Raw genomic sequence first — 25,891 nt, 5'->3', positions numbered from 1 at the left:
CTTGAAGTTTGCTCTGCATTGGATGACCTAAGTCTAACTCCCAAAAATAATAAATTAAAAAAATGATAAATTTTACATGACCCACCAATTTTTTTGGATTTAATTTGTATGCACTATATGCAACCAATTAAATCTCACCATATACATATCTATGTGATTTTAGCTCAGTTGGTAGAGACATTGTATTATATATGCAGGGGTCGGAGTTCAAACACTAGACACTCCACTTATTCATGTTAGGGTGAAATTTTTAGCCACTAGACTACTTGAGAAAAAAAAAACCTCACCGATCACCATACACATAGATATTAAATTGAAGGCTTACTTTTTTTAAAGTTCAAGTTTTATACTTTTACTACATAACAATTAATTGAATTTTTTTTTTAATAATTGATAATCATGTTTTTTTTTTTAAGTGTTTACATAACCATTTTGCAGAATTGGACCTCTTATTTTAAAATTTGACAGTTTTGATCTCTCCATCAAATGTTTTGTTTAAAAATGACGATACAACATGTTTTAAATTAAGTTTATGAAGGAATTTTCTTACAATTTCATCGATGTTGATATTTTCTTATCATCAGATCATATTTCACGTCGTTTAAAACATATCACGTTGTCAATTTATATTAAAAAATATGAAGAAAAAAAAAAACCAAAACAGTCAAATTTTAAAAGAGTAAACCAAATCTATAATTAAGCCTTAATATTATAGTGTGTTCATTTATCATCAAGTTGGTGGAATGAGAAGGGAAGGGGTTATGTTAGCTGGGCAGTGGTTAAACGGTATTGAACTGCCAATGAGCCTTTAGGTTTGACTTCTAATTAAGTTCATTCTAGATGTGCTGCATATATTGTCACTCCATGCTACCACAAAGCTTGTCAAACTGGTTATGTTTTTTTCCTCATTGTTCCGGACTGGGCCAAGAGCTGGCCCAATCACTTATGCCCGACATTTGGGGCATGGCCCAATAAGGGGATACTTCCCCGACACGTCAGCCAATGACGTGTCCTGCTCGACATAACAGATTAGCTCCACGCTAATCACGTGCTCGGCTATCCGTGCACGACGACTCATTCAGCCTTAGCTTAACAGCTAAGCAGCACGTTTAACACGTGCTCCATTGACCAACCATATCCGTCACGGAGTCATCCATTACCCGCGAATAGCGGAACGACTCCAAACCAGGATAGAGGCAAATAACTGCCTTCCCCTACGATACAGGGGCTATCCTGGCAGTTGGACCTATTGGGCCGGTTATCCAGGCCCAATAGACCAACCTTTGGCCCAGCGCTGGGGGCACTATATAAGCTCTCCTATACAGGAGAGCCAGGTATTCTGAATCATTAGCATTCATACTTTCTCTCTCTTCTTTTGTATCTCTCTGTTCACTTTGCTGACTTAGGCATCGGAGCACCTGCAGGTACAAACCCCCCCTTCGGTGTGGACGCTCGCTCAACGGACCGGCCATCAATCTTTTCTGATCACCAGGTACGATCAGTGGCGCCGTCTGTGGGAACTGAGTTCTTCCCCATTCTTTAATCTTTCCTCAAAGAAACAAAGATAAAAAACCAAACCTCTCAACAATTTTCACCATGGCTAGTTCATCACAGCAACTAAACACCGATACCGGCGACGAGAACGTGCTCAACGTTCCACCCTCTCCACCGCCGCAGCATAACACCGTTCTATCACCGGTGCGCGACGATACCACCGTGACACGCGGTCCAGAAACCGACTCCCGCGACGGACGGGAAGCCTCACTCTCTTCCGATGAAGAAGACGTCGAGATCCTAACCGATCGTCAGATGGGCAAACGCCCACAATTGAAACAAGAAACTCCGGCAAACAACGCTGGACAGCCCGCCATCTTGGCCAATTCCGAGATCACGGCCTTGATCGCTGCTCTGAAACAAACAACGGAGGCCATGCAGGCTCAAAACCGTCGTCTAGACGAGCAGAGCGAAAGAATCGCCGCGCTGGAGAAAAGCCGGCGTCGCAGAAAGACCAACTCTCCCCCGCGGAGACACCAGGCTACTCCTTCCCCTCCCCGTCCGGCGGCTGTCAAACATCGACGCCCCGACTTAGAGAGGGTCGAAGTTACTCCTCGGAAGAGGGATCGTACTCCTCCACATCGCGAGGGTAGGCTCTCCCCGGGCAAGAAAGGAAAACACGAAGCTCCGCGCCGCCATTCACCTCAAGGGTTGGCGAACATGGCCAAGCATGGCGCGTCGGGCAGCTACCGTCCTCGCAAATCTCGCAGTCCAACGCCCATGCTCGGCGATTACTCTCCTCGGTCCTCCGAGGACTATTCTCCCAACGGGAGTGACGAGGGCGATCCCCGATGCCCCCTTTCCAAAGACATCTTGAGGAAGCATGTCCCAAAGGGCTTCGAGAGACCTCCTACGCTCCCCGCGTACGATGGTTTGACCGACCCCGACGACCACATAGCTAATGTCAACGCTAACCTGGATTTCAGGAACATTAGCGGGGCCATTAGGTGCAGACTGTTCCCAACCACGCTGAGGAAGGGAGCAATGGCATGGTACCAAAGCCTGCCCCCTCAATCCATCCATTCATGGAGGGATCTTACTGAACAGTTTTGCAGACACTTCACTGCTTCCCGCAAGCACCCAAAGACTGTGCACGCCTTGGAGGCCATATACCAAGCTGAAGACGAAACTCTCCGCAACTTCGTCGAGAGATTCAACAAAGAGGCCGTGCAGGTCGAAACGACCGACGACATGAAAAAATACTTGCTGCAGAGGGGCCTTCGCCCGGGCAGCGATTTTGCCAAAGCTGCGGGCATAGAAAAACCACCCACCTGGGACGACCTCCTCCTAAAAGCTCAAAAGTATATTGATTACGAGGAAGTCCAGGCAGCCGATGTCGCCCGCCTTGCCCGACCTGGAAGCAGCCACCCTGCCCGCGAGTCCTCCCATAGGAACGATGACAGGGGTGGCGACAGGGGACACGATAGAGGCGGCGATCGGGGTGGCGAGAGGGGCAGAGACAGAAGGAGGGGTGAAAAACGAGAGCCTCGTGGCCCTCCGAGCACATTCGCCACCTACACCCCCCTCGTCAAATCACGGGGAGAGATATTCGCTGAGGTTCACATCTCTGAGTTCGACAGAGCAAATGTGAAGCAACCAAAGCCAACCCCCCTGAAGCCCGGCCAAGACAAAAATAGGTATTGCAGATACCACAAAAGTTATGGTCATAGGACCGACGACTGCATCCAACTGAAGGATGCTATTGAAATCATGATCAGAAACGGACAACTAAGACAGTTCGTGAAAAGAAACAACGACCCTCGACCAGAGGCCGCGGAGACACGCGCGGTCGAGGAAGTACCTCCCCAACCAGCCGGGAAGAACAACGCCAAGCAGATAGCTATGAGCGTCTCCCGGCCTGAAGATTTTGCTATCCCCAGCGGTTTTGGGGACACCCATACTAGTCCTACGCTTACCACGGGGGACTACTTCACAGACTCACTCGTCATATCCGGCGGTCATATGGACAAGCACACCGTCGGATCGATAAAAAGAAAATTCGAGGATCTCATCAACACGTCCTCGAATATGAACGCGACGCTGGACAAGGCGAAAGGGCGATCAATGCCTTTAGCTTTCTATCTCGAAGAGCTGCCCGGTGGGACGGCCAATTATCAGATTCCTCTTCTTGTCCGGGCAGATATGGCCAACATGGACGTTCGCCGGGTGCTCATAGATCCGGGGAGCTCATGCGACATCATGTACGCCAGTTTATTCAGAACATTACAGCTGGACGAGACACACCTCACCCCATACATGGGTTCAGACCTCACAGGATTCAATGGAGCAACTACTAGGCCTTGGGGTTATGTCGACCTGATCGTCACCTTTGGCACCGAAGAGACTGCTAAGTCGATCAGGGTGAAATTCTTGGTCGTGGACTGCCCTTGCCTCTACCAGTGCATCATCGGCAGGACGGCCATAGTGATCACCGTCGTTTCGTGATCAAAATAATTTTAAAATAAGTAGTACAAGGTAGTGACCTTGGTCGTTTCGCAAGGACTCACGATCGGTTTAACAATATTAGAATGAATTTAAAGGTTGCAATTTGGGGTTTTTTTGTTTGTGGAAGCAATAACAGAGATTACGAATTTAATTAATATAAAAGCAATCAATCCATTGGTTTTAGGCAACTTTGTTTATCATCTATCATGGGTTCTTATATGAATATTCATACAGTTTATGCTTCGGCTGATTATAGAACTAATTTAACAAGCGAAAATCAGTTTTATAACGAATTCGTTGATTAAGCACCAGCGTGTTCGACTAACTATGGCGATGATCAAGCGTCACCAATAACACAGTTAAAAATCATAACAATAATTCGGCAGCCCTATTTTGCAAGCGAAAATAATATAACAATTTCCTATTCAGATTAATTTGAACAAGCGTGAATTAATTTGAATAGTCTCAATGTTATGAACGTGAAACAAAATAATTAAGCATCAATTGCATCAACTCATACACAAAAGAGAGACAAGAAAATTGATATATGATAAGCATAAACATAACGATTTGCTATTAAAACCGAACCTCAAGATTCGAGAACAAAGTTCCTTACACCAATGGATCAATAGAAGTTTAGTTCTCCATGGAAGATGACGGCTGCTCTAGGGTTTGAATATTTCGTGAACAGTGAATCAATAACCCTAGCTGCCTTTTTTTCGGTTTAAATAATACATGGAACGGGCCTTAAAACAATTGGGCCGAAAAATATAAAGTTGTGCTGAATTAAATTCGTCTGGAACATAAACGCAATTATTTGACACACTTGCGCTCCGAACTGGGTTTTGTCCTCAACATGAAAGTCGTAGCTCTTGATCTCAGCTTTCCAACGCATCTTCCCGCGCCTCAATCCGATATTTGTAACCCCAGTTATGACCTGCGGACCGGAAGGGTGTCAAAGTGCTATTTATTCATAAATTAAGTGCGAAAATAAAATAGAGTTAGAAATAAATTTAAATATAAAAACACCTTAAAATAGTGAAAATAGTAAATTAAACCATAGGAATACACTAGTACAATAGTAGAAGAATGTGCATTAAAATGCACTGATCAAATTCCCCCACACTTGAACTTTTGCACTCCGAGCAAAACTCAAATGAAAAATTTAAAAACAAATCACAAGCAGTCAACATATTCCAGGTTTCAAGCTTCAAACCTTGGGTCAAAATTCAAAGATTGGCACAATTCTTATCTATCAACTTTCAATAATAATCTTGCGTGTGTGTGTACTGTCTCCCACTGTCAACCAAAGTAATGTCAAGATCCCTCTCTGAAACTACCATTCTAGATGCTAAGTTGTCATTCTTTTCCTATAATTTTGGATTTAACCAGAATTTCAGACTAGGGGGGGCTATTTCTTTTCAAGAGATCAAAAGCTTTTCAACATCAACTCAGGGGCAACTACCTTCAAGCTTTATTATAGTTTATTATTATTTATTGTTTTTAAGCTTTAGGTACTACTCCACCTTTTCACCTGACGGGATCTTACTTGTAATAAGTCCAACCTGTTACTCAGAGTAGAGCATCCTACACAGCACTTGTTCCTCCAGTTTCGGGCACAGGAACTTGTTCCTCCAGTTTCGGGCACAGGAACTTATTATATTCATTAGTTTTAGCTCTTAAACAGTTTCCCTTTTTCTCAATTAATAGCAATGATCGGTCTATCTGTTACTCTAGCCTTTCCCCCACACTTAGTTCTAATCATACCTCCATTATATTCAAATTAGAGAACTTAGTCTAAAGAATAAATATTTCAGAGATTTATCTAGACATTACTAAGTTTGACAGTGTTCAAGCAGTTGTGCATTAAGTTGCAAAGACTATCATGTCAAGTATCAAAACAAAAAAATCCAAAAATTTCACTGACCCTACAGCTATCTGCCCTAGCCTTAGAACATGTGACTACTCATGATGATTTATTTTATTATTATTATTATTATTATTATTTTAAAAAACACAAAAATGTAAATGTAAATGTAAAATGTCCCTCCCCCACACTTAAACCAGACAGTGTCCGCAATGTAATCTAAACATAAAGTGAGAGTAAAGGAAGGAACACACCCGAGGGGCTAAGGTGTAGCGGCTGGTGCTGGTGCTTCTATGTCTGGTGGTTTTGGTGGAAGCCCTTCCACACTTTTATGGAGCAGCTTCAACCGCTGTCCTTTTGCTTTGAAAACCTTGCCAGTACCTGTACTTTTAATTTCTATAGCACCAGAAGGAAAAACATTAGTCACGACAAAGGGGCCAATCCACTTGGATCGAAACTTACCAACCATATCTTTCAGGCGAGACTTAAACAGCAAGACTTTTTGGCCAACAGAAAATTTCTTTTTGGAAATCATCTTATCATGGAAGTGTGTAGTCTTTTCTTTATCATAGGAGTGTTTGGTTGGGGCAGCCGGAATGTCAAGAACTTTAACCGTACAGACTGCCTCATTGACAACAACTTCACCTGTATGAATGTTATTATCCTGCAAATCAGATTCAATCTTAGCACAAACATAGCAAAGGTTAGTGTTAGTAACTAAATCCATATAAAAAACAGAATGTTCTTCCACGGGATGTTTCATGGCATCAAAAATGTTAAACTTAGCGACAATGTCGCCAAACTCCATGGACATGGTTCCATCATAAACATCAACTTTTGTTCTTGCCGTTCTCATGAATGGTCGGCCTAGAATGATGGGTGCCCTGCTGGAATTAGTTTCTCCCTCCATGTCTAGAATGTAGAAATCTGTAGGAAGAATCAAGTCATTAACTTGCACCAGGACATCTTCTACCTTCCCAGCAGGGCGGGCATTGCTCCTGTTTGCTAATTGCACGATTAAACCTGTAGGCTGCAAAGGACCAAGATCAAGGTTATTATAAATAGAAGTAGGCATAACATTAATACCTGCTCCCAGATCAAGCATACAATTTTCAAACTTGTGATCCCCAATGGAACAGGGAATACCAAAAACTCCTGGATCATCACACTTTTCTGGCATGGTATGACTGATAACTGAGACATTAGCTGAGGAACCAGTTTTGGGCTGAATGAAAGCAGAAACATTTCGTCCCAAACTGATTCTCTCATTTTCCTTCAACTTCCTCTTGTGTGTGCACAAGTCCTTCAGGAATTTTGCATATTTAGGAATCTGTTTAATTGCATCAAGGAGAGGAATGTTAACCGCACATTTTCTGAATACATCTAAAATCTCCTTGTCTTCCTCAACTGTCTTCTTGATATTTTTCTGCACCCTTTGAGGAAAAGGAATTGGTGGCACATATACTCTTTCTTTTTCGGGTTCGGTCTCAATTGTAACAGAAGGAGGTTCAGGAGCAGATGATGATGCAACGGTTTTCTTCTTCTTTTTCTCTGGAGCTGGTTCTGACACTCTTCCAGATCTCAAAGTAATTGCACTTACATTCACATTCGGATTCGGCACTGTTTGTGCAGGAAGGTTACCCGAGCCTTGAGCTTGTAGTTGGCCTATTGCATTGGCCATTTGTCCCATCTGCGTTGTCAGGTTCTGAATGCTAGCATCCGTTCGTTGTGCCAGTTGCTTGACAAGGTCTTCCAGTGAAGAAGTGGCTGGTGGGGCAGCAGGGGCTGCAGCTTGTGACTGATTCCCATATTGGAGGTTTTGATGATTCCTCCAACTAGGGTGATATTTGTTGGTGGAGAGGTCAGGATTGTTGTACCTGTTTTGATTGTAAAGGGATGCTGCTGTATATGCTTGAGGTAGCTCAGTTATTGTCTCATCTTGCAGAATAGGACATGTGTTAGTTGGATGTTCAGGAGAAGTACATATGCCGCACAATTTAGCTGGTTGAGGTTTGTTGACCGCCAATTGTTTCACCAAGGAAGTAAGTTCATCAATTCTTGTTTCAATTTTGGTTTCTAGAGCCTTGATGGAAGAAGAGGAAGAGGAAGACTGAATCTCATTCACACTCGCAGAATTATTTCTAGTTGTGAACTGTTGCGAGTTGAGTGACATGTTCTCAATCAAGGCCTTGGCAGTAGCTGGAGTTTTATCAACAAGTGCTCCACCACTAGCAGCATCCAAAATGTTTCTATCCATTGGTAGCAACCCCTCATAGAAATACTGGATGAGTAATTGCTCGGTGATCTGGTGTTGAGGACAACTGGAAACTAGCTGCTTGAATCTTTCCCAGTATTCTGCCAATGATTCGTTTCCCTGCCTAATGCCGCATATTTCTTTTCTGATTGACGCAGCTCTAGAAGCGGGAAAGTATCTCTCTAGAAAAACCTTCTTCAAATCATTCCAAGTTGTGATAGAATTCGGCTCAAGATAGTACAACCAATCTTTGGCAGCACCCTGGAGCGAGAATGGAAAAGCTCTGAGCTTGATGTGATCTTCTGTTATACCTTCAGGCCTCAATGGTGTAGAACAAACTACCTGAAATTCCTTCAAATGCTTATGCGGATCCTCACCTGCAAGACCATGAAACTTGGGCAACAAATGTATCAAACCAGATTTCAATTCAAAAGGAATATCAACGTCAGTATATTGAATGCATAGATCATTGTAGTTGACATCAGGAGCAGCAAGCTGCCTTAGTGTTCTTTGTTCAGCCATGTTATCAAAAGCAAGTTTAGAATCAAATAAAGTATGCAAAGAGAAACTATGTAAGAATCAGAATCAGACTCGTTAATGAAACAAATAGAAAGAAGAGATATGGTTAAAATAGATTCAAAAAATATAAAAACACGAAATTTAGTCTAATTAAGTAACATAAGAATTTTGGAAATTAGTTTGAAATTTTCTGAAACTATAAAAACAGAAATAAATTAAAATAAAATAGTAAAACACGGAATTTGGACTTTTTAGGTTGCCGTCACCTATTTTGTCCCAAAATAGGGGATTTTAAACTCTGATTTTTTTCTGATGAACAGGTACAGGAAAAACTCGATTTAGAAAAGATTTTCCAGAAAACTGTTTTTTTACGAAAACTGATTATTAGGGCACGTAAAATCCAGAAAACACGAGAAAGCAAAGGCTAGAACGCAACCACACAGAAACTGAGTCTAATATTAGCTAAAATCAATTGAGAGTCCCCGGCAACGGCGCCAATTTGATCACCGTCGTTTCGTGATCAAAATAATTTTAAAATAAGTAGTACAAGGTAGTGACCTTGGTCGTTTCGCAAGGACTCACGATCGGTTTAACAATATTAGAATGAATTTAAAGGTTGCAATTTGGGGTTTTTTTGTTTGTGGAAGCAATAACAGAGATTACGAATTTAATTAATATAAAAGCAATCAATCCATTGGTTTTAGGCAACTTTGTTTATCATCTATCATGGGTTCTTATATGAATATTCATACAGTTTATGCTTCGGCTGATTATAGAACTAATTTAACAAGCGAAAATCAGTTTTATAACGAATTCGTTGATTAAGCACCAGCGTGTTCGACTAACTATGGCGATGATCAAGCGTCACCAATAACACAGTTAAAAATCATAACAATAATTCGGCAGCCCTATTTTGCAAGCGAAAATAATATAACAATTTCCTATTCAGATTAATTTGAACAAGCGTGAATTAATTTGAATAGTCTCAATGTTATGAACGTGAAACAAAATAATTAAGCATCAATTGCATCAACTCATACACAAAAGAGAGACAAGAAAATTGATATATGATAAGCATAAACATAACGATTTGCTATTAAAACCGAACCTCAAGATTCGAGAACAAAGTTCCTTACACCAATGGATCAATAGAAGTTTAGTTCTCCATGGAAGATGACGGCTGCTCTAGGGTTTGAATATTTCGTGAACAGTGAATCAATAACCCTAGCTGCCTTTTTTTCGGTTTAAATAATACATGGAACGGGCCTTAAAACAATTGGGCCGAAAAATATAAAGTTGTGCTGAATTAAATTCGTCTGGAACATAAACGCAATTATTTGACACACTTGCGCTCCGAACTGGGTTTTGTCCTCAACATGAAAGTCGTAGCTCTTGATCTCAGCTTTCCAACGCATCTTCCCGCGCCTCAATCCGATATTTGTAACCCCAGTTATGACCTGCGGACCGGAAGGGTGTCAAAGTGCTATTTATTCATAAATTAAGTGCGAAAATAAAATAGAGTTAGAAATAAATTTAAATATAAAAACACCTTAAAATAGTGAAAATAGTAAATTAAACCATAGGAATACACTAGTACAATAGTAGAAGAATGTGCATTAAAATGCACTGATCACATAGCAGACCTGGTTGCTGTCCCTTCTACTGCCCACCTGAAGATGAAGTACTATACTCATAAGGGGCAGGTTGCTACTCTACACGGGGACATTGAAGCTGCAAGAAGATGCTTTGACGCAGCATCCAAAGGCAACAATTTCATTGGCAAGGCTCCCGACCCAAAGAAGCAAAAGCCTTCCTCGGAAGCACCACCAAAGCCTTCCCCGGAAGCATCATCAAGTCTGCCCGCCCCAAATGTGAGCTCTGTTGACCTCGACAGCCGCACCTCCAAGAAAGAGCACAAGGAGGAGAAAAAGCTAAAGAAGGAGGAGAAAGAGGACGACGAGGCGAGCAAAGAACATTATCGCCCCATTCCAGATGGAGACTTCGAGATAGTCCAGTTTGGCGAGGATCCAGAAAAAGGAGTCAAGATTGGGACAGGGCTCCCCGAGTTGGCGAGGAAGCAGCTGAAAGCCTGCCTTAGAGAAAATGCTGATTTGTTCGCATGGCACGCTGCCGACATGCCCGGGCTGGATCCAAATATCGCTTGTCATCAACTTACTGTCGACCCACTTGCTAGTGCTGTAGTGCAACGTAGGCGTAGGCAGTCTCCCGAAAAAGCGGAGGCTGCTGAAAAAGCTGTAAAAGACCTCCTAGAGGCAAATTTTATTTCTGAAGCCAGATACACTACCTGGTTGTCAAACGTTGTACTAGTTAAAAAATCTAATGGAAAATGGCGCATGTGTGTTGACTATACCGATCTCAATAGGGCCTGCCCTAAAGATTCCTATCCTTTACCTTGCATTGATAAATTAGTCGATAATTCTTCTGGCTTTAAATTATTGTCTTTTATGGATGCATATTCAGGATACAACCAAATCCCAATGGCTGTGGCCGACAGGGGAAAAACAGCTTTCATGACCGAGTCGGGCAACTATTACTACAACGTAATGCCCTTCGGTCTAAAAAACGCTGGTGCTACATACCAGCGGATGATGAACAAAGTATTCCGGGCAGAAATAGGCGACATGCTCGAAGTCTACATGGACGACATGATCGTAAAATCCCACGAGGAAATCGACCATACCGCCCACCTACGTAAGGTCTTCGAGCAGGCCAGAAAACACAACATGCGATTCAACCCAGAAAAGTGCACCTTCGGGGTACGAGCGGGAAAGTTCCTCGGATTCTACCTAACAGAACGAGGAATCGAAGCCAACCCCGACAAATGTCGTGCCTTTACGGAGCTCCCAACTCCGAGCAACAAAAAATCCATACAAACCCTGAACGGAATGCTGACCTCATTGTCTCGCTTCGTAGCAAAATCTGCTCAACACGCATTACCGCTTTTCAAATTACTAAGGAAAGAAGCTGTGTTCGAATGGACGGATGAGTGCGAGCAGGCCCTCCAACACCTTAAGAAGGCCCTGTCCGAACCCCCAGTCCTCTCGCGCCCGGATGTCGAGGAAGTGTTATACATCTACCTCTCCGTCGCATCTGAGGCCGTCAGCGCAGCCCTTGTCCGTGAAACAACGGAAGGACAAAAACCAGTGTACTTTACAAGCAAGGCTCTTCAGGGGCCCGAACTCAGATATACACAAATCGAGAAGGTGGCCCTTGCCTTGATCAACGCAGCAAGAAGACTACGCCACTACTTCCTAGCACACACAATCATAGTACGAACCGACCAACCCATCAAATCATTGCTTGGTCGACCAGACATGGCGGGCAGGATGCTCAAATGGTCCCTCGAGCTTTCCGAATTCGACATTCGTTACGAAAGCAGGAAAGCACTAAAATCACAAGTCCTAGCAGACTTTGTGGCCGAAATGACGAGTCCAGCCTCCTCGACAAGCGAGGCAGACAAATGGACAATATTCGTCGACGGAGCGTCAAGCTCCACGGGAGCAGGAGCAGGAATTATCCTGGAAAACGAAAATGGGATCATCATTGAAGTATCCCTAGCACTATCCTTCCCGACATCAAATAACCAAGCAGAATACGAAGCCTTCCTAGCAGGGCTACGGTTGGCCGAGGACATGGAGGCAAAAGAAGTAAAAATTTTCACAGATTCACAACTTGTCGCCTCACAAGTATTGGGAGAATATCAAGCCAAAAATGACAATCTCTCTGAATATCTAGCATTAGTGAAGGAAAAAATCACTAAGTTCGAATCCGTGGAAGTGCAACACGTTCCACGCGAGCACAACAAACGGGCAGACATCCTGTCCAAACTGGCGAGCACAAAAAAGAAAGGCGGAAACAAATCCGTCATTCAAGAAGTACTCCCTCGACCAAGCATCGAGAAGACAACCAACGTCCTCGACATAAATGTCATTGGCGACAAAAATTGCTGGATGACCCCCGTGTATAACTTCCTCGCAAATGGAACCCTCCCCGACAATCAGAAAGAAGCAGCCATAATTAGACGTCGAGCATGCGCATACGTCATCCTCGACGGAAAGTTATACAGGCGAGGGTTCTCAATCCCACTCTTAAAATGTATTGACGAGGAAACAGTCGACTACATCCTGCGCGAGGTACACGAGGGGATCAACGCCCAGCACCTGGGAGGAAGATCGCTGGCCAGGAAAGCTCTTCGAGCAGGATACTACTGGCCCACCATGCAGCAAGACGCAAAGGACCATGCGAAAAAATGCGACAAATGTCAACGACACGGGGACATGCACCTAGCTCCTCCCCACGAACTCAAGTCTTTGTCGTCACCATGGCCCTTCGCTTGGTGGGGCATGGACATACTTGGCCCCTTCACAAAGGGACTCCACCAAAATAAATTTTTAATAGTCGCCGTGGACTACTTCACCAAGTGGGTAGAGGCAGAACCCCTCTCCGACATAACGTCGTTCAGGATACTCCGTTTCTTCAAACGCGACGTACTCTGCCGATTTGGAATACCACAAGCCGTCGTCACAGACAACGGGACACAATTCACGGACAAAGGATTCCAAGACTTCCTCGCTGCTCTGGGGACAAAGCAACATTTCACTTCCGTGGAACATCCCCAAACTAACGGGCAAGCCGAGGCCGCCAACAGAGTAATCCTGCGCGGCCTGCGTCGAAGATTGGACCAGAACAAAAAGAAATGGGTCGAGGAACTCGAAAGCGTCCTTTGGGCCTATCGCACAACACCACACTCCACAACCGGGGAGACTCCATTCAGAATGGTATATGGAACAGAAGCAGTAATCCCCGTGGAGGTGGGCGAGCCATCTCGCCGAACCAAGCAACCGCTCGAAGAAGAAATGAACGACGAAGCTCTCCGGGAAGAGCTTGATCTCGTCGAAGAGATCCGGACGGGGGCATCCCTTCGGGAAGCCACCCTTAAACAAAAAATAGCTGCCCGACATGACGTCAAAGTCATCAAAAGAGAATTTGAAGTGGGCAGCCTCGTCTTAAGACGAAATGCTAAGGACTCCCAGGATGGTAAATTGGCGGCCAACTGGGAAGGACCATATCGCGTCATTGACAAAACAGAAAATGGCGCGTATTATCTCGAGGACCTTCGAGGAAAGAAACTTCCTCGACCTTGGAACGCCCAAAAATTAAAACAATATTATAGCTAAGTTATTGCCAAACTAAAAACAATTCTAAAAGGCTGCTCGGATCCTCTAGCAACGAGCCCGACACCCCGACAACGGAAAGCACGCGGGCACACGTGCTCGATCCAATAACTGAAAAAGAGATACTTTGGCTCAGGAAGGGCATAGCGTCTCCTCGACGAGGGTGACCTTTGAGACAAGCTCCTCGTCTTCGTGCCAAGGCTTAACGCCCAGCTCGCGATGGGAAGTTCAAGCCGCGGGGGCGGGCACAACAACGTGTCGGCGTCCGTATTAGCCTCAGAAAACAACTCTAGGCGCTTAGTTAGTTCCCTAAACTTTCTAAGTTAAATCCGAGGACGACCTCCTCGACGAAACGCGCTCGCAACAAAAAACTTACAAATATAAAAACGGTTTTGTCGAGCAGGCATACAACAATGTCGAGCAAGTATACGAATATCAAAACCAAAAATTTGTTAAGTTAAAAACGAGCAAGCATAAAGACATGCATATTTCACACAGGCATAACTTAGCAAAAACAAAGAGCAATAACTTAAACATACATACGAGGAGATAAAATAGACGAGCAGGATGAATAAAACGATCATTGTTATAAATACCGGGCATAAAAACCCATTTGTTCAGGTGTTACAAAAACCGGGCACGCAGGCCCCCAAATATTGTTCAAAATAAAAGTAAATTACAAGTCATTGGCGCGCAGGCCCAAATAAAAATCCGGGGAAGATCAGGAGCTTTCATCATGACCCTCTGGGTTGCCCTCCGGTGCCCTCTCCTCCCCGACAACCTCCTCTTCGACTTCCTCATCCTCCTCGTCCTCATCGTCAACCACCTCCGCATCCAGCTTCTCCTCCTCAAGCTCCATTTCCCTGTACTCTTCGGGAATGATGATCTGCCCGTTCTCAACCCGTTTGAGTTTGTGAATACCTTCAGTGATCAAGTCACGCTCGGCATTCACAACCCTAAGTTGGGCGATCGCATTCTTCCATCCATGGATCATGCTCGCCAACATCAGACCACGCTGCCTCTTGATCTCCTTGACTAGGTCAGCCCGACTTACCATCTTGGAAATCTCAGCACCCTCATCGGCAGCAGGAGCCAGCTTGGACTGAAGGTCAGCTATCACCCCTTCCAACTGTCTTTTCTCCTCGGCACTCCGGGCCTCCACTCCCTCAAGATTTTTCTTCACAAGTTCCAGTTCATCCCGGCTCTCCCTGACATCTTTCAGCAGCTGGCCATAATTCTCCTGCTTCCCCCTCAGATCGATCAGCTCACCCTCCATCAGCATAATTTTTCCCTCCAGCTTGGCATTCCGAGCAGCCAACTTCTCCACCTCGTGAGTTGGTCCCCCTTCATTCAGCACCAAGGCTGTCTCCGCCAGACGGATGACAGCAGCAACATCCTCATTCAGCTGCTTCTGTCGGGCAGATGCGGAAGCGCCCAGGATAAAAGCCTTCTCTGAAGCGGGCACCTGGAGGGGATTCTTGTCGAAGTATTTCTGGTCGCTCAAACACGCGGGGAGAGTAAAGCCCTCGTCCCCTTCTGACAAGTCGACGATAGGCGCCATACGCTCCTCCCGCTGCCTCTTCGTTCGACCACCCGGAGTCCCAGCTGAACTGCCTACCGGGGAAGATTGGGAGACGCTCCCCGAAGCACCCTGATCGCCCATCAAAATGGTTGGCTTGGCCCTCCTCGCCTTTTTCCTAGCCTTCTCTCCCTTCTGTTCAGCAGCTATCCTGACAAGCTCACTAGCAAGATCTGCCATTCTACCTGCAAAGTTAAAAACGTGGTCAGAATCACGGGGAGAAATCAAACATAAAATATTCAAATTTATTACAAGTAAAAGACGGGCAGGCAGAAAAACGGATACCCAGCAGAGTGTCCTCGGCTGAAACAGTCTTGCACGACAACAACAGTTTGGTATTAACAAAACGAGGCTCGATCCTCGGTTTACCATGCTTGTCCAATGCAACCTCCCCTAAGCTGGTCATGACCTTGCAAGGCTTAAAGCCATCTACATATGTTTGGAGCTTTTGAAAGCCCGCCATTTCGGCCGGGGTAAGATCCTCGGCAGCAGTTAGATACTCGTCGGTCCGCAAATCAAAATGCTCTGACGACCACGATAATGGAAACCGGAGAACCCACTCCGTTACCTGTCCCCCCTCCTCGTCCAACTGAGGAGTCCCGTCCTCGTTGAATACAGGCTTCTCCATGTGGAGGGAATCCTCGGCAAACTCCGTCAATGCCCTCACCACATAATATCTCTCCTTGAATCCCCGAGCAGACTCAACGAACATCCTAAAAATCTTGCTCGACTGATGCTTTAAGGAAATCCAACCTTGTCGATCCCCGACTTTCTGGCGTTGGATTTGGAAAATATAAAAGAACAGGGCAACAGTAGCCTCCACCTCCAGATACCGACAAAGGATCTGGTAGGCCCGGATAAACGCTAGTGAGTTTGGATGAAGCTGTGAAGGAGCCACTCTTAGCCGGCCAAAAATTCCGGCTTCGAGATCGTTGAAGGGCAGCCGAAATCCCAACTCCTTGAACGCCATCTCGTACATGGTGAAGCTGCATCCCGTGTACGATGAGCAAACCCGCTCCCCCTCAGCAGGCATTCGAACCTCCCAGTTCTCCGAACCAGCTTCCTCGACGATGGTAAAAAGCCGCGGATCCTGCGCGGTAATCGTCGAAGCAATCCCCCGGGGCTCGGGCGCAACCCAAGCCAGCTCTGGGTCAGTAATAGTGTCGACCAGCTTGTGTTTTGACGTTGCTTGGCTCCCCGTCATTTCCTCTGTATCTGACATTTTGAGTACCTGAAAAGCAGCGAAAATAAAGTGAATTCGACAGTAATCAAATCCACCCTTTCACCGCAAATCAAGTGAAAGGGCGTAAATTAGGACGAGGACGCTGTCCCCGACCAAAAGCCCTTATCAAAATGGCAAAACAAAGACAAAAACAGAGGAGACGAGGAGAACCATTTCACAAAGCCTAAAAACGGGGAGAAGGTCCCCGACACAAGCTATCAACATTGCTCGACACTTAGAAGCAAACTTAGTTTTACATAAAAACCTCAAAGTTAAAAACGGGGAGAATCTCCCCGGCACAGAGTTCTACAAACTCATGTATCTACCAAATTTCCCAGCGAAATAACGGGGAGAAGCTCCCCGACATTCAGACAACTTGCAAAGACAACAAACTTCGCCAAGGCAAAAACGGGGAAAAGCTCCCCGACACAAGGTTTAACTAACCTATTGCGTTGCTACGATTAACGGGGAGAAATAGCGATTCAAATCTCCCCGACAAAATAATAGTGGTGACGGGGAGAGGAAACAACACTCTCCTCCCCGACACGAAACTCAAGATCCCCAGAAACTCATCAGTTGTTCATGGTGTTCATCACCATTTCCCAGAAATTCATACATCGTTACAGCAAATTCCCAGAAAAGGGATAAAACACCTAAGTTACACCGAGATCGTAACATAGAGTTGGCATTTGGGGGTGATTTTACCACAAGTAAACACCAAATCACACTAAATACAGTGATTAAACACAAAAACAAAACCCAAAGAGACAAATACACCCTCAAGTTACAACACAGTTCATACATACAATGGGCTTTATCCTTTCAGAAAATGGTAAAGGCATATTGGTTCAAACACTAAATCAAGCACAAGACTACCACTGCTACACGAAGGATCTTAACCCAAAATCAAAGTAAATGTCAAAATCCAAAACATATTCAAACAATAAGTGTACAACAGTAACACTAAGAGGAGAAACACCCTCAAAACAACACAGGAACAAAAAGAAAAGAACATTACCTGTATCAAAAGAAGATGAAAAATCGAAGCTTTCTGAAACACCTGTGGATAGAGATGCTTGAAATCTGTGATTTGCAAGGAGTAACCAGCAAACGCAGAAGAAAGAAAACGCAAGGGAAGGAAAGTTTACAAATGACCCTTCCCTTTCACATTTATAGAACTAGGGATTCTAAACACCATGCATCGCGAACCAACGCACCCTAGCTCATCAACACCGCTGATTAAATTCAACGGCTCCTGATCAAACTCATCAAATGGCTCAGATTCAATCTTATCGAAAACGAAAAGACACGATGATCCAATGGCCAAGAAGCCTCCTCGGAAACCAACGCAATAAAGGGTTGTTTCCCTAGGCAATTATTACGCCTTTTTCGTAGCCCACACACGTGGCAGTGGGAAACGAAACGCCTGTCTCTTCAAGTCCCATCGAACAGACCACGCGTCTGCGAAGGCATCTTCATCGTTATCCCCAACGAAATTATATCCCCGACTCTGCGAGCAAGCAGAAATCACGGGCAATTGAAACAAACTTCATAAATAAACGTGCCCACAAAAATAGGCGACCTCAGCTAGATGTAACATACACCATATGTCCTCGACAATTTGTCGAGGAACCAAAAAGCCAATAATTTCAAAGGATAAAATCCTCTCCCCGTAATTTCCACCACGAACATCGTGGCACGCGTTACGAGCAAAGAGAAATTTCCCCTTTGTAAAATCCTCCTCGTCGTGCCACTGAGGAATTTACGAACAACATATAAACTCTGCTCGCGCAAACGAGCAACAAACATAATCAATGAATTATGAACTCCTCCTAGGATTGACGAGGAAAACAACTCCTCGACATACGGGCATGGACCTTAAGTCATTACTCCTATACCTAGGAGCAACGACTTGGGGGGCTCCTGTTCCGGACTGGGCCAAGAGCTGGCCCAATCACTTATGCCCGACATTTGGGGCATGGCTCAATAAGGGGATACTTCCCCGACACGTCAGCCAATGACGTGTCCTGCTCGACATAACAGATTAGCTCCACGCTAATCACGTGCTCGGCTATCCGTGCACGACGACTCATTCAGCCTTAGCTTAACAGCTAAGCAGCACGTTTAACACGTGCTCCATTGACCAACCATATCCGTCACGGAGTCATCCATTACCCGCGAATAGCGGAACGACTCCAAACCAGGATAGAGGCAAATAACTGCCTTCCCCTACGATACAGGGGCTATCCTGGCAGTTGGACCTATTGGGCCGGTTATCCAGGCCCAATAGACCAACCTTTGGCCCAGCGCTGGGGGCACTATATAAGCTCTCCTATACAGGAGAGCCAGGTATTCTGAATCATTAGCATTCATACTTTCTCTCTCTTCTTTTGTATCTCTCTGTTCACTTTGCTGACTTAGGCATCGGAGCACCTGCAGGTACAAACCCCCCCTTCGGTGTGGACGCTCGCTCAACGGACCGGCCATCAATCTTTTCTGATCACCAGGTACGATCACTCATATAGCAAGATTAACTTATTAATATTGTAATCACTTATGTAGTCACCAAAGTAAAAAATTATTTAGTTTTTTGACTCAATAAGAATAATGCTATTTGACAAATCTCAAAATTTTGTTGAACCCCACTCAACACATCATTCTTGCCCATTGTTCCCACCAACTGGTTAATTACACGAAATAATTATATTTTTATTATTTGATAAATTTATATGAATTTTATTCAATACTATAAAGAATGTTAAAAAGATCTTATAAAATTACTCAAAAAAAGCTTCAAAAAAAAATTACTCAAAAAAAAAAAGAATTCCATCAACAAAAAAAAGTAAAAAAAAAATGTTAAAAAGAGTATTAAATAATAATAAAAAATGCTTTTAGATAAAGTGATAAATACTACTAAAATTTATATACACTATGCAAAATTCCGAATTTAAATCTAAATTAAAAACGTTCAACCTAATAATATTGATATTATCTTTGATGTAAAACTTATGAACTTTTATATTACTGGTCATAATGTCTATGTGTACATATACATGCACACATATTTCGCAATAGTGTGTTAAAAAGGATTATTCTTAGAATTAGGAATTAGACCTAACTCAACCTTACAAAATCGACTTGTAAGGTGAAGATTGCCTATAATTTATAAACGCATATTCAGGCCATTTTGCAACCGATGTGGGACTTGTTAACACCTCCGCTTGCGCCCATCGCTATTGAGCTTGGGGCGCAGATATAAATGGTGGATGACCCAATCAGAAATTGATAGCATGCGGCCCAGCAGATCAACGGAACGCACCACCTGACCACCATTGTCAGAAGGACTTTCAATACAAGGAATCACTCTCATTTAAGCAAATCACCAACACTGACACCACTGTTTGTGTCATGATAAGAGTTCGTTGAATTATCATATTAAGCTAAAAAACATTTGACATCACATTTTATTCAAAATCTTTTGATATTGAGTTTATACGTCACCTCACTTATATATTGTTCAACATTCATCAAATATGAATTTTTTAACAAATTTCCTATACGAACAATTCTATGATTATTTTAAATTAAAAAATTAGCCAGAAATCTCTTTTGAACATAATAATTCAAATGCGTAAAAAAAAAAACATAATAATTCAGCAGCTTTCTAGGTAGATATAGGAACCAAAATGATCCACGGATGAAGTGTGGAGGATTTAGATTTTTATCTGAATGAACCAATATGTCAACGTATTACACAAGTCTCTTTAACCGAGTACAAAGCTATTGCAATAAGGCTATCAATTTTTCAACCGAGTACCCAATAGTGATTATATGTGATAACACAAATCTCTTTAACCAATGTCATGTGTATTTGAACTCGAGATGATGATACAACAACATTAAAACTTTTAAGGAAATTTTGTCGTCTATTTGAGTTTCACAAGACTTGAATAATTGATCTTTGGAGATACGCGTGGAAGATATCCAATTTATACTAAAAGAATTGTCTCCTAACTGCAAAACCATCGAAACTCAAATCATACAGTAATCATATGTATATTTAGTGTTTGACATAGAAGATAATTATTTTTCTAAGAAGGAGAATTATATGAAATTAAAAAATAAAAATAAAAACTATATTTCGTGATCAATCCATAAATTCTAGCTCAACTTATAAAATTGCCGAAATTATTAGGTTGAATGACATGATCAAGATTCGAATCTCGGCCCTTCCACTTTATGTGTGTATGAATTTTCAATAATTTGTTATTTTTTTATCTACCAAAAAAAATCATGATTATTATTATATAAAAATATAATTTACCTGGATTTGAAAAGATCCAAAGAATGAATGCACAAAGAAGCAAAACAAAAGGAATGAGATGAACTGCATTTTCAGAGAATTTAACACGTGCCTTCTCCCTCTTAGCCAACTCTACAATAGGGTCATATGTAGGCAAATTGTTACCATTTCCATCAACAATCATTGAATAAGATGATCTATGCCCTGTAGTATCTATTGATGATGATAAAGAACTACTACTCGTTGCAAATTGTTTGAAGTAATCATCAGAGAATCTGTTCCAGCTTGTAGACCTATGCATTATTATTATTATTTTTATTCTAATTTTTCGTATTCTAGAGAAAATATACTGTGTTGATTTGGAAGAGAGAAAAGTAATATAAGCATAAAATGTTTTATATCCTTGTGATAAAAAATATTAATTTAAAAATATAATTAAAAATAAAGAAAAAGAAGAAAAAAAGTCTTGACGAAAATGAAGCCTATTTCTTTGAGTTCGGCAATCTTTGCTCACATTTTCCACTCATCCTCTTACCAATTCAATTAGTTTTACAATTTCTTGTGACTTCATTAAATTAATGTGGAATTTTCAATGATAATATGGCTCGGTCGTGAAAAAGTGAGATTGGTCTCTTATCATGATTGACTATATTTTAACCGTAGATTCTTCTAAGATACTACATCCATAATACTTTAAAAAGAAAAATATATTTAGTGGCTATATTATGGACCAGATACATTAAAGATACAATGAATCTAGAAAATGTATTTTTACTTATAAAGTGTTAAAGAGAAAATATAACGTATTATCTTACACCACTTATGATCTCGTGAAATGATATGATCTCTAAGTTTCAACTTTATGATTTAATTATAAGTAAGTCCCCTTCTTAAAAAAAATATTACAAATAAGTCCCACTAATTAATTTATAAATAATAAGTCTTATAATTTATTTTTTTTCATTTATCTTTTTTCTTTATATCTAAATTGAATACAAGACATAATATGTGTCATCCTTGTATAGTTCAGTTATCATATTTCTTGATACCCGAGTATACTTAATCTAAATGCAATATCTCATATTGGTTTATTCAGGCATGGCCATGCACTTCATAGTAATACTCGATCAAGGGGTCCATAGATATTAGTCCCGTAAGTTGAGCAAATCTCTTCTAGGTTACTCATGTTTCTCAATAGGATTTGTGGAGTATCCATCAATCGACTTTCTAGTCACACTGTTACAGACAATGTTTGAACAACAACAAAACACTCAACTCCATATATATGGTCCATAGCGGTTTAAGGTCAAAGAGTTGTATACACCACTATCACTATTAGAATAATTTATGACACTTACGTAACATACTATATAGTATTCTCATGGCGGGTCAATCTAGTATACATATTATTCCTAATATTTATACCTATGTGAAGACTTGAAGTCTCATATTCATAACTTCTGAGATGTGGTCATCAATCTACTTACATAATAGTCTTTACACTTTAATATTATCTCAGTTCATGGTAAAACTTGACTACAAATACTTTAAGAATAATGTCCATATGTTTATGAGGGCCTCACGATTAAATCTAACTTAATATTCCATTAAAACAGACTAACTAATCTAGATATTTTATTACTTTGGAAAACAAACATAATAAAGAAACATCTTGTTTTTCATATACATAATCAAAGTCGTGATTAGGATTGGGAATAGGCCAGGCGGCCTACAGGCGCCTTCGGCCTGGCCTGACCTAGCCTGTTTATTAAAAATGTCAGGTTTATGCTTTGAAAAAAGCCTATTTACATAAATAGGCTAGGCTAATGCTTCTAAAAAGGCATACAAAGCCTGATAGGCCTTATATTTAATTATTATTATTTATATAATATTATTATTTATATTTTTTTTTGCCAAGAAAAAATATATTATTATTTAATCATGTTTGTTATTTTATTAACTTTTAATTATTGTGCTAATCATTTTATTAGTTTTTTCTTAATGTTGAAGAAATTATAAAAATTTAAATGTGAAATAGGTTTTTAAGGCCTGTTTAGCCTATTTAAAAAGACTATATATAGACCTTTATGGAACACAAACTTTTAATTAGGCTACAAGGTCGGGCCAAACTTTAAAAAGGCTCAGGCCAGGCCAAAATAAATAACATTTGATAGGCCGTAGGCCAGACTCAGGCCTGAAGAAAAATCGTAGGCCAGGCTCAGGCCTATCAAGGCCTGGCCTGTTCCCAACCCTAGTCGTGATACAAAAGCAAATCTTATCAAAATAGATTGAGTTTTAGGGCTTACTCCAACGATAAACTTTCAATTTAACAGTAAATTTTGTATTCATTAATACATTTTTGAGCATGTAACATTACCTAAATGTTACACCATTGTAATTTGATCATCTCCGTTGTAAAATACACAATGAAAATACATGTCTCGATGTGATTTGTTGTTTCAGTCTCACATTTTTTTGTCAAGGTTTCAATCTCAACTTTATTGCGAAATAAAGTAATTTCCCTTATTGTATTCATTTATTGTCCATATAAATGGCTCTATCAATCGACTCACATGCTTCATTTTATTTTGCGCCGCCCACAAACTCTAGGGTTAAGACGATCTAATCCATTCTTGGGATTTGAAGAGATTGCTGGAGACCGGGCTGCGCCAGGTAATTCTTAACCTTTTAGTGAGGATCAAATGTTGTTTATTATTGCATTGTCATTGCGAGACTTGGTTATGTAAATTACACGATGAGTACATATGCCTTGATGTCATTTGTTGTTCCGAGCACGCCTTTAGTATGAAATAAAACAATTATCTTAGTATATTCATTTAAGGGTTTATATAACCGATTCTCTCAATTTGCTTCAACGCTTCATTTTATTTTTGCGCCGCTCACAAACCCTAGGTTTCAGACAATCTAACTCTCCATTTTTTAGATCTGAAGAGATTGTTAGAAATTTGATTAGTTGAATTGAGTCTTATTTTTGTTTTTATTGATACACATATATATGTACGTGTGTGTGAATTTTACAATCGTCAATTAAATTGTTGATTTTGTGAATTTCATGTTGCTATTTGAATTGATAAATTATTCTTTTGGTTTCTGTTTGATGCACTTGAGGATGAGATTATCTTGTTGAATGTATCATGTAATTTTAGTGTAGAGAGAAAAAGAAAAAGAAAGATAAATAATAATGATAGTTGAGAGGATAATAAAATTAAAGAAATACATATAGTCGAATGATATATAAAATAATCTGAAAAATAAATTCTCTGATATGAAAATATCTCATGTTTTAATCTATTGATGTTTTTGTTGAGACAAAAATTTGCTTCACTTTTCATTGGATATTATTTTGTTTTCAATAATTTAGTCTTATGTTAAAGTAGTACGAAGAAGCCTATTTGGGTGGGTATTGGTGATTTTATTCGATCTATGGTTTTGTAGTTGATTGGATCGATTTTTTGTTTTGGTAGAGTACTATCTGTATTTCTCCTACTGGTGTGGATAGAGTACTTCTTGTACTTTCTCATCTTATATATATATATATATATATATGGCTAAATTGCAGTTTTGGCCCCCCACGTTTCATAATTGTGCGATTTTGGCCCCCCACGTTTCACATGTGCGATTTTGGCCCCTCATGTTTCATAATTGTGCGATTTTGACCCCTCACGTTTCAAATGTGCGATTTTGGCCCCCCACATTTTATAATTGTGCGATTTTGGCCCCCCACGTTTCACATGTGCGATTTTGGCCCCCCACGTTTGCCCCATTTTGCATTTCTTGGTTCCATTTTTTGCACCTATTTTGTCAAAAAATAATAATTAACCCCCCCCAAAAAAAGTCACGTGACCTTTCTTAATTTTTTTTTTAAAAAAAATAATAATAATAAATTTTGGTTGGCCAATACAATTAAAACACGTGTTAAAAATAATTCATGTCAGCAATTTTTGGTCAAAATAGTCAACGGGGATCAAGAAATGCAAAAGGGGGCAAACTTGGGGGCCAAAATCACACATTTGAAACGTGGGGGGCCAAAATCGCACAATTATGAAACGTGAGGGGCCAAAATCGCACATGTGAAACGTGGGAGGCCAAAATCGCACAATTATGAAACGTGGGGGGCCAAAACTGCAATTTAGCCTATATATATATAATAAAATCATTGCCGTTAAAAAAAAAAGTATGAAGAAGCCTAAAAATGTTAAATTAAGCGAGTGTTAAGGCTTAAGACATAGTTGTGGTTTGATAAAAAAAACATAGTTGGGGTGATAATTGATTTTATTTTTATTTTCAAATAGTGTGGTGGTTGAAAATTCAACCTTTAAAATGGATAAGTGAGATGACTGAAATTCAAATTTCGATTGTATATATATAAGCTAGCTGATAGTTGAAAAACTAGCTTATAGCTGATAGTTGAAAAACTACCTAATTGAAATTAAAGTGTTTAGTAAAATTAGCTTTTAAAGTGGTTAATAAATATAAAATGACATAATTGATAGTGGGTAATTTATTTTTTAGAGTGAGTAGTTATTAAATTAAAGGGTAAAAATAGAATAAAGTGTAAAAAACTATAAGCTATAAGCTCGAACGCTACTTGAAATAGCATCTAAAAAAAAGCTATAAGTTAGTAAAAAAAATTGTTACCAAACACCTCTAATTTTTTGAAACAAATTTATAAGCTCATATAATAAACTATAAGCTAGCTTATTTGTGTTACCAATCACACCCTTTATTTTTTTATTAAATATTTTACTTTATTTTCACCTATATATAAACATTCCCAACTTCACAAGGACCACGTTAATAAATCTCCTTAAATTTACTTGATAGTGTGGTTACCGTTTTACTTTTTAAAATCATTAATTAATTAACATATTAATAGATATTAATTATTAATCAAAAAAAGAAAGTGACAGATAAAAAGTTTTTGTATTAATT

General features: G+C 41.0%; 2 protein-coding genes across 2 annotated transcripts; one reads left to right on the top strand and one right to left on the bottom strand.

Moving 5' to 3' along the window:
- Positions 1 to 2,214: 2,214 nt before the first annotated feature.
- Positions 2,215 to 3,416, top strand: LOC123888247. Its single transcript, XM_045937227.1, has 2 exons — positions 2,215 to 3,111; positions 3,273 to 3,416. The coding sequence occupies exons 1-2, from the start codon at positions 2,215 to 2,217 to the stop codon at positions 3,414 to 3,416; spliced, it is 1,041 nt and encodes a 346-aa protein (XP_045793183.1).
- Positions 3,417 to 6,208: 2,792 nt separating this feature from the next.
- Positions 6,209 to 8,642, bottom strand: LOC123888241. Its single transcript, XM_045937222.1, has 2 exons — positions 6,333 to 8,642; positions 6,209 to 6,262 (listed from the first exon to the last, which is right to left on the bottom strand). The coding sequence occupies exons 1-2, from the start codon at positions 8,640 to 8,642 to the stop codon at positions 6,209 to 6,211; spliced, it is 2,364 nt and encodes a 787-aa protein (XP_045793178.1).
- Between the last annotated feature and the right edge of the window lie 17,249 nt (positions 8,643 to 25,891).

This window comes from Trifolium pratense, linkage group LG1 (assembly GCF_020283565.1).
Source record: "Trifolium pratense cultivar HEN17-A07 linkage group LG1, ARS_RC_1.1, whole genome shotgun sequence".
In the NCBI taxonomy this organism is placed as follows: Eukaryota; Viridiplantae; Streptophyta; class Magnoliopsida; order Fabales; family Fabaceae; genus Trifolium; species Trifolium pratense.
This window is presented reverse-complemented; position numbering and strand designations above follow the sequence as displayed.

Bases quoted from the DNA above. Each gene is read 5' to 3' on its own strand.
- LOC123888241 (XM_045937222.1), bottom strand. From the start codon at position 8,642: ATGGCTGAACAAAGAACACTAAGGCAGCTTGCTGCTCCTGATGTCAAC. The intron at 6,263-6,332 runs GTTGGTAAGTTT...CTGGTGCTATAG, and splicing joins AGTCTCGCCTGAAAGATATG to AAATTAAAAGTACAGGTACT.
- LOC123888247 (XM_045937227.1), top strand. From the start codon at position 2,215: ATGGCCAAGCATGGCGCGTCGGGCAGCTACCGTCCTCGCAAATCTCGC. The intron at 3,112-3,272 runs GTTCACATCTCT...AATCATGATCAG, and splicing joins GGGGAGAGATATTCGCTGAG to AAACGGACAACTAAGACAGT.